Source organism: Myotis daubentonii, chromosome 18 (genome assembly GCF_963259705.1).
Source record: "Myotis daubentonii chromosome 18, mMyoDau2.1, whole genome shotgun sequence".
In the NCBI taxonomy this organism is placed as follows: Eukaryota; Metazoa; Chordata; class Mammalia; order Chiroptera; family Vespertilionidae; genus Myotis; species Myotis daubentonii.
Genome location: NC_081857.1, coordinates 6,269,590 through 6,283,093, shown reverse-complemented (window position 1 = coordinate 6,283,093; position 13,504 = coordinate 6,269,590). Strand labels below are relative to the sequence as shown.

The 13,504-nt window shown below is 46.8% G+C and overlaps 2 protein-coding genes across 2 annotated transcripts in view; both read right to left on the bottom strand.

Moving 5' to 3' along the window:
- Positions 1–7,918, bottom strand: part of LOC132221043 (antigen-presenting glycoprotein CD1d-like) — a 33,027-nt gene extending 25,109 nt beyond the window's left edge. The window contains exons 1-2 of the mRNA XM_059674973.1: positions 7,894–7,918; positions 7,646–7,777 (exon numbers count right to left, since the gene is read on the bottom strand). Coding sequence (XP_059530956.1) covers positions 7,646–7,777; positions 7,894–7,918 — 157 coding nt within the window. The remainder of the gene's footprint in view (positions 1–7,645; positions 7,778–7,893) is intronic.
- LOC132220919 (antigen-presenting glycoprotein CD1d-like) overlaps positions 1–13,504 on the bottom strand; it is a 102,220-nt gene that overhangs the window by 74,839 nt on the left and 13,877 nt on the right. The gene's annotated exons all lie outside the window — the stretch shown is intronic.

Genomic DNA, 13,504 nt, shown 5'->3' with positions numbered 1-13,504 from the left:
AGACCCTGTGAGGTCCTGTGACATATAAAACACTGTAAGGAAATAAAGCTCCTTTAGTCTGTTCTGAGAGAACAAATCAAATAAGGGGAGCCCTACTACAGAGACAGCTGTAACTGTCTATTTAAAAATAGACACATTGTAAATTTCTTCTTACCATTAAAGACAGATTAAGAGGCTGTGTTTCCCTCCAGGCGACCCGACTAGAACCCCTATAATGACAGGGGAAAGGAGGCTTTCGATCAGTATCCCCAGACTCTATTAGGGGGCATCTGAGCTGCTGCTCAGAGACCCAAAAACCTCTCTAAGGTGACAGAAACAGTCCAGGGGCCTAACCCTGATGCCCCAGAAATTCGGAAGGCTGTCAATGTTGCATTTGTTTCCCAGTCGGCCCCAAATATTAGGAAAAATTACAGAAGTTAGAAGGCTTTGTGGGGAAATCAATCTCTAAGTTGGTTGAGGTGGCCCAGAAAGTTTTTGACAATCGGGAGGACCCGATGGCAGGTTTAAACACCTGGATGGCCAAGGTCCTCCTGGCCCTGAGCGAGGAGGGAGGCCCAAGGGGCCGGAGAGACAACAAGGGCAAGGAAAGCCTCGTGGAAGAAAAGGAGTCCAACCCAGGCTTGGGAAAAATCAGTGTGCATTTTGAAGAAAGGAAGGACATTGGAAAAGAGAGTGCTCTGAACATGTGAGAGAACCGACTCCCTCCCATGCTGGTGAAGGAGGTGGATTGGGGTTGTTGGGGCTCAGCTGGCCCCCAGGAGCCCAGAATGACCCTGACAATGGGGGGCCAAAAGGTGGACTTCCTTGTGGAACTCATAGCACTTACTCAGGCCCTCTGGTGGGGAAAGGGAAAAAGAGTGAACATTTCAGCTTCCTGAAAACAGCTTCCTTGAACCCGGCCACACTCCTCCCTGACAAGGAGGCAGAGACCCCTTTGCATGACTACGAGGAGACGCTGACTACCCTCACTTCCCTCCACGAGGACCCTGTGAACCAGCCCCTGCAGAATCCGGATGAGACCCTCTACATGGACTGGAGCAGCTTTGTAGAGAAAGGTACCCGGTATGCGGGGGGGTGGGGGGGGGCAGCATTAGTAACATGAGAAGGAGTCAAGGGAGATCTACAATCTGCCAGGATTAGAAAGAAGCCCTAGTGAGCGCCCCGGCACTCGCCCTGCCAGACCTACCCAGGGAATGCAGGGATATATCTCCTCACACTGCCCATACAGGAGGACACGGGAGCCACCTTAAATAAGTCTCCTGACCACAGGAGGAAAGGAAAAAGCTCCTGATATACTTAACCACCTGGCAGCCATATAGGAGCCAAGGAATTGACTAAAAGACCAGTAGGGCCCCTAGACGTTCTCGTAGCCCTGCCAACACGAAGGCTCCCAGAGAAGCCTACTTATCTACCGGAGGAACAGAAGCTAGCTGAGAAGCTAAGGGCTCGGGAAGGAGAGGCTGGATGGCTAATTCTACCAGATGGGAGGCCTATAGTACCAGAAGCCCTGGGGTGGACCATTGCTTCCCAGACCCACCAAAGCACCCACCTGGGGGGAACAAAGCTATCAGAACTACTGGGAAGAGAATTCTACATCCCAGGGCTCCCGAAAATATCCCAAGACTTGGCCAGAAGGTGCCAAGTATGTGCCCAGGTGAACCAAGGGCCCTCTGTTGTGGCTGAGCCGGGGCAGCGATTCCGAGGTCAAAACCCCGGAGAACACTGGGAAGTGGACTTCACTGAGATACCAGGAGGACAAGGAGGATATAAGTACCTGCTGGTTTTTGTTGATACCTTCTCTGGCTGGCCTGAGGCATACCCAACCAAGGCAGAGACAGCACAGGCAGTAGTTAGAAAACTCCTCACTGAAATTGTCCCCTGGTTTAGTCTACTTCTGGGGTCCATCCCCAGCAGGTCCAGGGGTCCCCAAAGGTGTGGACGGAGTCGGCGAAGAAAGAATGACACAGAGGCAGCGTTCAGTTGATCAGCATGGTTGGGTTCTCTTGCCTGGTTCTATTGCCAGGTTCTGTAGGTTCTCCAGCCAGGTCCTGCAACCAGGTTCTGTAGCCAGGTTCTGTCCAAGATCTTTTGCCATGTTCTCTCACTAGGTTCTGTCTCTAGGTTGTGTGTGCTGTTGTATTGTTACATCTGTATTTATACCAGTTGATTCCAATCCTATCAATATCTATTCCAAAGGTTAGGGCATTTCTTATCTCCATTCCAGGGAGTAAAGATTATGTAGCTTAAGCATGATTGTTTGTAGTTAAAGTGATTAACTACCCGCCTGGCCCTTAGTTAAGGGGTTTTATTCCCTCCCTAACTTCAGGGGAAAATGCCTACCTGGGGAAACAACCTTTTTCGGAGAGGTGACCTTGGTTAAAACACATAGCGCCAAGAAGGTGAGCAAACATATTAAGAACAGTATGCCATATACGCCAGGTACCTTGAAACATATGCTGTGCAGATGTTTCTTCCCTGCAGCGACTGTGTCAAGCAGCAAGGATGGACCAGCTCCCAGCAGCCTACCCCTCTATATATGGGGTCCGATGATGGCCAGGCATTTATTGCCAAAGTTACACAATCCATAGTTCAGGTCCTGAGAGTTACTTGGAAATTACATTATGTTTATAGACCACAGAGTTCTGGACAGGTAGAGAGGGTAAATCGGACCTTAAAGGAAACATTAACTAAGTTAAAATTAGAGACTGGCGAAAACTGGGTAAGTCTCCTCCTTCCTTTTTCCCTCCTCAGAGCTAGGTGTACCCCGTACATAAAAGGACTCACCCCTTTTGAAATTATGTTTGGCAGGCCGCCACCTCTTCTTCCCCACCTAAGGGAGGAAGAAATTGCCCAGCTGTCTACCCGAAATTTGCTTAAGTCCTTACAGGCTTTGCAGAGCAGCGCCACGTCAGCACAACGGGTGGTGAGATCTGTACGAGAGGAGGGTGCACCGAGAACCAGTCCAACGCAGCCTGCATTCTCTCCGGGTGACCTCGTCTAGGTGAAGCACCACGACCCTGGCAGCCTGGAACCTAGATGGGATGGACCCTACCAGGTGGTGCTGAGCGCTCCAACTGCCATCAAAGTCGCAGGAAAGAGGCACTGGAAATTTTAACCCCGTCCTCCTCATGCCTCTCGCCTGGTGAACTGACCAATGGGAAGGAGAAAGACATGGGGACTAAGACTCTATGTGTGCGGCCGAGACCCTGGCCAATTCTTCACCATCAAATGCCTCCTCAATTTCATATCGTAGAGGGCACTGAATCAAAGATTTGATTCAGGCATAAGACCAGAAGGGAATGTTACAGGGTGTGGGACTGAGCCATGGAAGGGTTACAAAATGTTACAGAATGTGCTGGGTGGGGAGACTGATGCATGGAGAGGGATTGTGTCAGGATATGGAGAAGGATTGTGTCAGGGTTAGGAACCATGGGAGAAAAATTGCTAATTATCTTGCTAGAAAAGCAATGTGTTATGATTGAACCCAGCCAGGTGTGACCCTGCTAGTAAATTTTATGTAAACTTTTTACCTTGCCAGTACCAGGAACGGCTAATAAACTGCTTTGCAGTTTGTTTTTTCTTTTTTTAAAAAAAATACTTTGTAGTGTTGCAGATGAAAGATCTTCCTGTACTCTCGGTCGGCACTGCAAGCTGTGGGCTCTTATGGGAAGGGCACAGCTGGCAGTCAGCTGGCCAGCTTAATAAAGGCTCTTAAAATTTAAATTCTGAGTTGGTGGTCTATCTCGCTGAGCTAACCCATAAGACTCCCTGCAGCAACTGCGTCAAGCAGCAAGGGTAGATCGGCTTCCAGCAATTATAGTCATCATGGATGACAGTCTTTCCAGCGGCAACCCCCATAGATGTTTACACCTTGATTACGCCTGTCCGGGTTCCACTGGTCGTAAGCAAAACAGACATAGGGTCGGCCACCACTGGCCACTGACCAGATGTCAACAGCCATCAGGATCTTTGTCTGGCATCCGACCAGAGGGCAGTCCTGAGATCTTACCAGCCGGGTGACTTGTTTGCCATCCTGGTAGTAGGTTTCACGGACCTTGAACCTCCACACATAAGTGGGTGGGGGTTGGTGTAGGTTGCTCAGGGCTGGAAGGAGGAGGAGGAGGGGAGGGCGACCAAGGAGGATCTTTGTGGGGCCCAACGCCTCACATTTATAGAAGTCATGCTGCTCCGGGGTCCCCTTGAGCCTGGAGGGGTGGTGCCACGACGTGTCACCGACCTGGGGTCGCCATGCAGCTTGGCCGTGGTGGGGGTAGGGTGAAGGGATGGTCCTCGGGAGTCCTGGTTGGTCAGTTCTGGCTTGGGCAGAAACCTGTCAGCATGTTCTCAGAGCAGCTGCCTGATTAAGAACAGATATGGGAGATACGTACCCAGGGGAGGAGGATCAGCAGAGAGATGGTGGTTGAGCCAGAAGGATCTCCCATAAAGGAGTTCAAAAAGGGCTTAAGAAGGTGGGGCTCCTTGGTGCAGCCCTAATTCTGGTCAGGGCCATAGGCAGGAGGTCCAGCCATGAGCTGCGAATTTCTAGAGAGAGTTTAGTTTAGATGGTCCAATAGGTTGGAATTGAGTGGCTATGATGAGGGTTCGAGCCAGTGACAGACAAATCCAGCAGGATGTAGAGGAGGAAGAATTGATGTTGGAGAGTAGATGGAAAGTTGTGTTGATGAGGGTGGGCATAGGAGTAGGTCCCGGGTTTGTAAATAGAAAGTGACACTAGAGGATTTCCCATCCCAGACAGTAGAATTGATGACTTCCTCATCATTCCATGTCCGTTTCACCTGAAAATATTAAAAACCTGAGCTTCTTCTGGAGTAAAAATTGGAGGGTCCCTTGCTAGATAAGAGCCTGTGAGGAATGATGGGTCATAAGGTCCTGGATGGTGGGAGCATTTGGTGAGCCTGAGAGAGGTAGGTATTGCAGTGAAAGTGGGAGGGAATGTTAGAATGTGCTGTTATCCAAGGAAAAAGAGAAAGGGATGGAGCAGTGGAAGCCAGGGACCTGGATATGAGGCTGGAGAAAAGGCAAGGGGAGCTGGAGGGAGCAGGCTGCCTGCTCCCAGGCCTCGAGATACATGGATTTTAAAGTTGCCGCATTTTTCCTAGAGATGATGAATTCAGTTTCTGATAATAGCCAGACTGTTGAGTAAACCTGTGCATTCAAGGAAGTTTCCTTTGGGAAGGGTGGAGGGGGATGGGGCAAGAAGGATTTGAGGTCAGATCAGTTTTCAGAGCATTAAAGGGATGAGGCTGTTGTCTTTGGGATCTATGGGCTCAGTGAGGGGGTTTCTTCGCCATGTCATGTAAGGCTTTCACAGTGAGACTGAGGTAGGCGACTGTGGTCTGGAACAACTGGGCCCTATAAGGGGACGTATGGCAGTGGAGGATCGGCCTCCCTGTGAAGGGAGGGGGCCAGGAGTGGAAGGAGCAGGGAGGCTGAAGGGCTCTGAGTGAGCTGCAGAGTTGCTGCTAGGATGGTGAGGATATCTCGTCCTAACAGGGGCACGGGGCATGAAAACATGACTAAGAACAAGTGGGTTATAGAGCTATCATCAAGGAGGCAGGGAAGGGCGCCAGTGGTCAGCGGACAGATGGATTTGCCATCAATACCCATGACTGAGATCATGGAAGGAGAAAGGGCCCTGATAAGGAGGGCAGGACAGAGAAGTTAGCCCCCATATCAACCAGGAAGGTGAACTGTTGCCTTCAGCGCAGCCCTGGGCTGGGTGAGGGTGGTGGGGGTCGTCTTCAGTCTTCAGTCAGTCCCAGCATGGCCAGGGGCGGGTCATGACCTGGAGGGCGGCCCCTCCACGCTGGGGTGCAGAGGGCCCGCCACTTTTCCAGGGGGAGTCACTCTTCCAGTGGCCACTTTGACCTCAAGCCAGGTAGGGCTCTGTTGGAGCCCAGTGCCGGGGGGAATTGCTTTGCCCAGTGACCTTCATTTCCACATTTGAAGCATTCTCCGGCTGGTGTTCATCCTCTCGTTGCACCCACTCCACGCAGAGCCCCTTGGGGCCATGGCAGCTGCCGTCGACCGCAGGGCCACAACTAGGGCGTGAGTCTGCAGGTATACCTTTTGTCAAAGGCAGGCCTCCCATTCCGACTGTGCCTGCTCCTCACGGCATTAACCTTAAAGGCCATGTTCACTTGATCTCAGACTGGGGTCTGAGGGCTATTAAGGACCTTAAAAATTAGGTTAAGTTTACGGAAAAGGTGGTCAGGTCAGTGGCCTCTCAATCTGTGAGGCTGGACGTAGAGAGTGGGGGCATAGATTCAGACTATGCCCTCAGTCCCTGCTGCCTCCCTCAGAGGTAGAATGGGTGAAGAAATAGAAGAGGCTGTTTTGGAGCTAACATTCTCAGGATTTGGGCTCTCAGGGATAGGGGAGAAGGCAGCCACTGGTTAACAGGGTCTGAAGTGAAAGAGCCAAGGCATTTTTCAATGTGAGGAAGGTCAGAATGAGAGAGAATGGCTACCCAGATAAAATCCTTCCCAGCTGCAACCTCTCGGTAAGGGAACTGGCCGGTCACCTGTGAATTTAATTGCTGGAGATTTGGTGGAGAGTGCACGGGGTGAGGCGGGCAGTTAGAATGAACATGAGCATACAGGGGAAATGCCGCAACCTCCCGGGGTTGGGGCAGAGGGGAGTAGGGACAGAAGGAAGGGGGGGCCTGCGGACGTGTGTTTTTACCAACTGGGGAAGTAGGCAGAGGTGGGGGCGGGGTTGTCATGGGGGGTTTGAGTTTCCAGCTCCTGCAGCGAAGTGGGGGACTCGGGGTGGGCGGAAGAGGGGAGGCGGGGACAGCAGGTAGTGGAGAAGGCATGGCTGGAGGAGGCTTGGGCAGGAAAGGAGTTGGGAGGGGGCGGCCTGGCACCAACTCCAGCCCTGCTGACCACTTCCCAACAGTGGCGAGGCGGGTGGACAAACTGCCTGCACCCGAGGATGAGAGCACAGCATGCAGCAGCACCGTGGAGAGGTGCGGGGTGTACTACGCCACCCACCCCCCCACACACACACATACACACACACCACACACACCGCAGGCTCGGTGACCCAAGGCACAGCACAGCCGCAGTCGGGCAGGAGGAGCAAGGACAGGGTGAGAAGAAAAGGCAGAAGGGGCTTTGCGGGAGGGACGGGGACACAGAGAAAGGGAGAGACACAGACAGAGAGAGAGACTTGGGCGTATTTCCCGATTCGCTGGCAGAAATTACTGAGATCAGTATGGACGGTAAAGTCAAGTCCCATTTTCATACTGAGGCCATACTATGTTGCAAAAATAAATGAAGCATTTAGGACGTAATTCAGGGGCAGGTCTAGTGTTTAGCCAGATTGGTCAGCAGGCACCCTCGAGGTGTGCTCAGATCAGGTTAGGAATTTGGATTCCACCGTGCTCGATACCTGTGGCCTAGTAGTGGGGGCCAAAGGTCAACGTCCTAGCGATTTGACCCCAGCTATGGACGAACGGCGGGACAGGGGGAGGTAGGGACATCTCCACTACCTCCCAAGGTGCAGAGGAACCTTCCTGGAAGGGTCCAGAAAAGGCAATCTCTGATGCGACTGTGTTTTACAGACAGAGACGCTGGCGGGCAGCCACCTGGGACCAGCACTGGGGCAGGGCGGGACGCACCTTTGATGCTGCCAAACAGGGAAAAGGCTGCCGAGATGAAGAAATCCCGTCCTGAGGGATCCAGAGCTACCAGGAAGGAGAGGTGGGCACCCTGAGCCTTGGAGGGACTGCCAAATGGAGTGCTCATGCCACCTGGTTTCGGCACCAAATGTTAGGTTAGGTGGCTCAGGAGGCGGTGTAGGAAATAAAGAGAGTCGATCAGAAAGGAAAGAAAGGGAAGGTTTTATTCTGAGTCCCTGGCGACTCACAAACCCCATGGATTCGCGCCAACATGGAGGGGGGCTCTTCTTTTATATTGTGGTTGGGTGAGGGGCAGGGACATGAGCTGAGGTATTCAGCTGAGGAAGTTTCTGCCACAGGGGGTCGGCAGGGTATTCAGGAAGGAGTCAGTATCTGTGTGGGTGTTGTCAGGGAGAAGCTGGTATCTGTGTCTGGCAAGCTGATCTGTTAAAAATTCCAGGGAGGGTCCATTATCTCATCACACGCCTGCATGTATCCAATCATGGCCTCTCTGTGACCTAACAAATAACAAATGTTAGTTTAACATTGGCTCATACTGCTATTTTAGATGTTTTGACTTTCCTTTCAGATCGGCCTTGAATTGCAAAGTTTCATTTTCTCTTTAGGTTATGCTGCCTAATAGTCTACCAAGTTGCTAATGATCTGGTAACAAACACACACATTCAGAGATATAAAATTCATATATAGGATGTGCAAGAGGCAGTCAATGTTCCTCCTCTTTCTCCCTCTCCTTTATTTCTAAAAATCCATTTAAAATATCTTTTTAAAAATCTTTTTTTAAAATTTTCATATGAAAGAACTTAGTGGTTCATTCACTATAAAAAAAGTGGAGAATTATCACCTAATATTATTGTTTGGTAACTGCCTGATTTTTCAAGCTTTCTGATGTCAGGTTAAAACTATGGGAAGTTAAAATGATCATAATAAAGTAAACACTCCTAGCCAAAGCACATACCCACCAAAATGCCTATATGGGTAAAATAGGCCTACAAATTAACTTTTTAAAATGGTTACAAAGCTATATATGAATATAAAATCCCATATTTGTATTTAATATACAAACTGTAAAAATGGAGACCTATATTCCATATGTCCCTTCCAGATCCACAACTTTTGTGACATCTAACTGTTCACTTGTATTTTTGTGGGTTTCTTTACATTTGTGGTTAATACTATTAAAAGGGAAATCTCTACAATGTTAACATGTTTTCTAAATAAGAGTGGGTTTCCTATGGATTTTGCTCATCCAAGAACCAAATGAAACAAGCCTAGCTATTGGCTGATACACTGCAAGCATCTTAAGAAGATCAGTATGGAAAGGCCTCCCAGTGGAAAGAGAAAGAGAAGGTCCAAAATTGTTGAAGATGGAAATAGAGATTCAATATACAGAGAAGGTTGGGGAGGATTTTCTGGATAGGTGTGCCTGCACCAAGTGGTGGATGAAGTCATAGATCACAGGACACCATATCCTTTCCTCTATAAGCACCAGCCATTTCACCAGACCCCACCCCCCAAAACTGAGGGGTATTTGAGTAAAGGCAGCAAAGACACCTAAGGACTGAGATGGTTGCCTACTGCCCTAGCTGGTTTGGTTCAGCTGATAGAGCGTCGGCCTGTGGACTGAAGGGTCTGAGTTCAATTCCGGTCAAGGGCACCTGTCCGGGTTGCTGGCTCGATCCCCAGAGTGGGGCGTGCAGGAGGCAGCCCATCCATGATTCCCTCTCATCACTGATGTTTCTATCTCCCTCTCCCTGTCCCTTCCTTTCTGAAATCAATAATAATGTATTTTAAAAGGAAAAAAAAACCCGATGGTTTCCCACTCTGTCACAAAGGTGGCTGCCTTGCCTTGGTGTCTCCCCATGTGGTAAAGGTGCTGCGGTTTGAGTACATCACCACTGGGTCTGAATGATCAGAGTCGCAGCACAGTAAGGAAGGGAGGACAGGAGACAGCAGTGTAAGGTGTCCTCACTCAGCAGGTACCTCCCCCATATCCATCTTCACATCTTGCATCCCAACAGCCCTTCCCTATTAATGAACAATTCAGGGGATGCACCAAAAATGCAAATAATTTGTTTCAAAGTCTTTAAAGTGGGAAGGGGACCAGTCATGACCACTTTCCTAAGAAGCAATTTTACACATTCCAAAAATGCTCCCTACTCACAGGGGAAGTGGACCTCCTAGGGGTCCTAGGACCTCGCCTTCACCTTCCCTCATTCCTGTTCTCTTGGAACTCCACTAATAGACTAAAATACCCAGTAATTATTTTGATCAGGAAAAAAAGAGAGGGTCCTAAATTTATGGTAGCCTGACCTTCCACGTCTCTCTGAAAACTCACACACATGCACTCACGCACACATACCTTCCCCTGACAAAGTTTGCTCATGACAGCCCTAATAATTTTACAGCTTATCACATGTCTTTGCACATATTTATGTTTAAAATGCACATGCCATGCAGGGAAAACTTTCAACTGGCCTACCAAGAATCCTTAGATCTAAAAGAAGACAGGATGTAATGAACGATTTGCAACAAGAAAAACAGAGGCTAGACTTTGTAAGAGCTCTTTAAGATAAAACTAAATCAAGAAGAATCATTTTGCCAAAACCGGTTTGGCTCAGTGGATAGAGCATTGACCAGAGGACTGAAAGGTCCCAGGTTCGATTCCGATCAAGGGCATGTACCTGGTATGCGGGCCCATTCCCAGTGGGAGATGTGCAGGAGGCAGCTGATAGATGTTTCTCTCTCATCAATGTTTCTAACTATCTCTCTCCCTTCCTCCTGTAAAAAATCAATAAAATATATATTTAAAAAAAGAAGAAGAATCATTTTCACTTTTGAGCAAGATTGTTCTTCCCTTTCTTGCTTTTCCTTTGAATAACAGTTCCTTTTTTCACCAACGTTTTCCTCAAATAGGATTTCTGAGTCACCTGGGAAGATACAGGTATTCCCTGTATCTTCCCAAGGAATTCCCAAGATTAGGGAACTAGCAAGTTACAGAAAGAGCTAGGGGGCACATCAGCATTTAGCCAACATAATCCTTTCATTTTGTAAGTAAAATAGAAGAGGACTGTTTAGTGATAAAGAATCTAAATCCCTGTTTTAGAACCCCAGAGAAGATATTTTGACAGGAGTATAATAAGGGTAAAGAGAGAACGGCAAAAATAGAGTCAAGGTTTTGCAAAGAATTAGAGAGATGAACAAGGAATGGTGTTTGGTATGCCTTGGCTCAGGGCACCTACACTATCACGGAAAACATATCAGAATTCACAGGACTAACAGTATGACAGAAACTGAGCGGTGAGAAAGCAAAGAAACTCGCCTGCCTCCTGTATTAAAACCCTGCACGGTGGTGTCATGAGATGCTGGGAAGTGATCTGACTTCCAAACATTAAATATAATAAAATGAAAACACAGCTCCCAAGATAGATAAAGCCTCTTTTCAAACTTCTATCTTCACAAAAATATAACTTAATGTTTGGTCATCTTTAAAAAACTGACTTGCATTCCAATGCCAGCAACAAGCAAGAAAATACGCTGCCAAGTAAATGCAGTAGCCTTAAGTGACACACTAGATCGGATGGATGTAACTGACATAATCAGAGCGTTTCATCTCAAAGCAGCAGAATATACGTTCTTTCCAAGGGCACATGGGATATGTTCTAAAATGGACCAATGTTAGGCAACAAAAAAAGTCTCAATAAGTTTAAGAAAATTGAAATCATTTGAAGCATCTTTTCTGACCATAATGGTATGTAACTCGATATCAATCACAAGGAAACATTTGAAAAACCCACACAGAGATGGAGGCTAAGTAACATGTTACTAAACAATGAATAGGTTGACAATGAGATCAAGGAAAACCTTTCCTCTAAGATCAGGAACAAGACAGGGATGCCTACTCTCACCACTGTTATTCAACATAGTTTTGTAATCCAGAGCAATCAGGCAAGAGGAAGAAATAAAAAGCGTCCACACTGGGAATAAAGAGGTAAAATTGTCACTTTTTGCAGATGACATAATTCTGTATATAGAAAGCCCTAAAGCAGCGGTTCTCAATCTGTGGGTCGCGACCCCTTTGGCAGTCGAATGACCCTTTCATAGGGGTTGCCTAAGACCATCCTGCATATCAGATATTTACATGATGATTCATAACAGTAACAACATTACAGTTATGAAGTAGCAATGAAAATAATTTTATGGTTGAGTCACAACATGAGGAACTGTATTTAAAGGGCCAGGAGGTTGAGAACCACTGCCCTAAAGGCTCCACCAAAAGACTATTAGAAACAATAAACAAATACAATACAGCTGCAGAATACAAAAATCAGTATACAAAAATCTATTGCATTCCTATATACTAACAAAATATCAAAAAATGAAATGGAGAACACAACGCCATTTGCAATTGTAACAAAAAAGATAAAATACCTAGAAATAAATTCAACAAAAAAAAGTGAAGGAACTATGCACTGAAAACTATAAGACCTTGTTGAAAAAAACTGAAGAGGACACAAAGAAATCAGAATATATTCCATGTTCATGAATTGAAACAATCAGCATGGTTAAAATGGCCATAATTTGCCGAAGCCGGTTTGGCTCAGTGGATAGAGCGTCGGCCTGCGGACTGGAGGGTCCCGGGTTCGATTCCGGTCAAGGGCATGTACCTGGGTTGCGGGCATATCCCCAGTGGGGGATGTGCAGGAGGCAGCTGATCGATGTTTCTCTCTCATCGATGTTTCTAACTCTCTATCTCTCTCCCTTCCTCTCTGTAAAAAATCAATAAAATATATTTTTTAAAAAAAATGGCCATAATTTTAACCTGAAGTAGCAATTTTCAATCTTTTTAATCTCATGGCACACATAAACTAATGGCTAAAATTCTGTGGCACACCAAAAAATATATTTTACCAATCTTACAAAAAAAGATATAATTTTTACTCATTCCCACCAGACATTTATTGTTGTGTTGGCTGTTGTCATTATTTTATTTGACGATCTAAGGAAAAAGAGGCTAATGCTCCTGACTAGTCAAGGATTGCATGTTTTAAAAATTCTGGCAACACACTGATTGAAAATCGCTGACATAGAGCAATATACAAATTTAATGCAATCCCCATAAAAATCCCATTGGCACTTTTCAAAGAAACAAAACAAAAAAATTACCAAATTTCATGAAACCACAAAAGATCCCAAGTAAACAAAGCAATTCCACAAAAAAGATCAAAGCTGTAGGCATCACACTCCCTGACTTCAACTTATACTACAAAGCTACAATAATCAGAACAGTATGGTATTGGTGGTAAAACAGGCATACAGACTAATGGAATAGAACCAGGAGCCCAGGAATAAACCCACATGTACATGGGCAAATAATTTCTGACAAAGGAGCCAAAAAACGTGCAATGGAGAAAGGAAAGCCTTTTCAATAATTGTTGTTGGAAAATTTGGAAAACTACTGTAATAGAATTAAACTAGACTACTCTTGGACACCATAAAAAAAATTAACTCAAAATGGAATAAAGACTTAAATATAAGACCTGAAACAATAAAATGCATACAAGAAAACATAAGTACTAAACTTATAAACCTTGGTTTCTGACAGGCTTTTGTGAACTTGACCCCAAAGGCAAGAAAAGTAAAAGTAAAAATAAATTAATAGGACTCCATCACACTAAAATGTTTCTGTGCATTAAAAAGTATCAAGAGTCTTGTGTGGCGGGCTGGCACGGCCATGGCATACTTAGCCCCAGGGCACCTTATGTGCTGCACCAGCTAGGCCAGCTTCAGTGAGCCTGAGTCGGGGCGGTGAAGGATTAAGAAAAGACAGACAAGAGAATG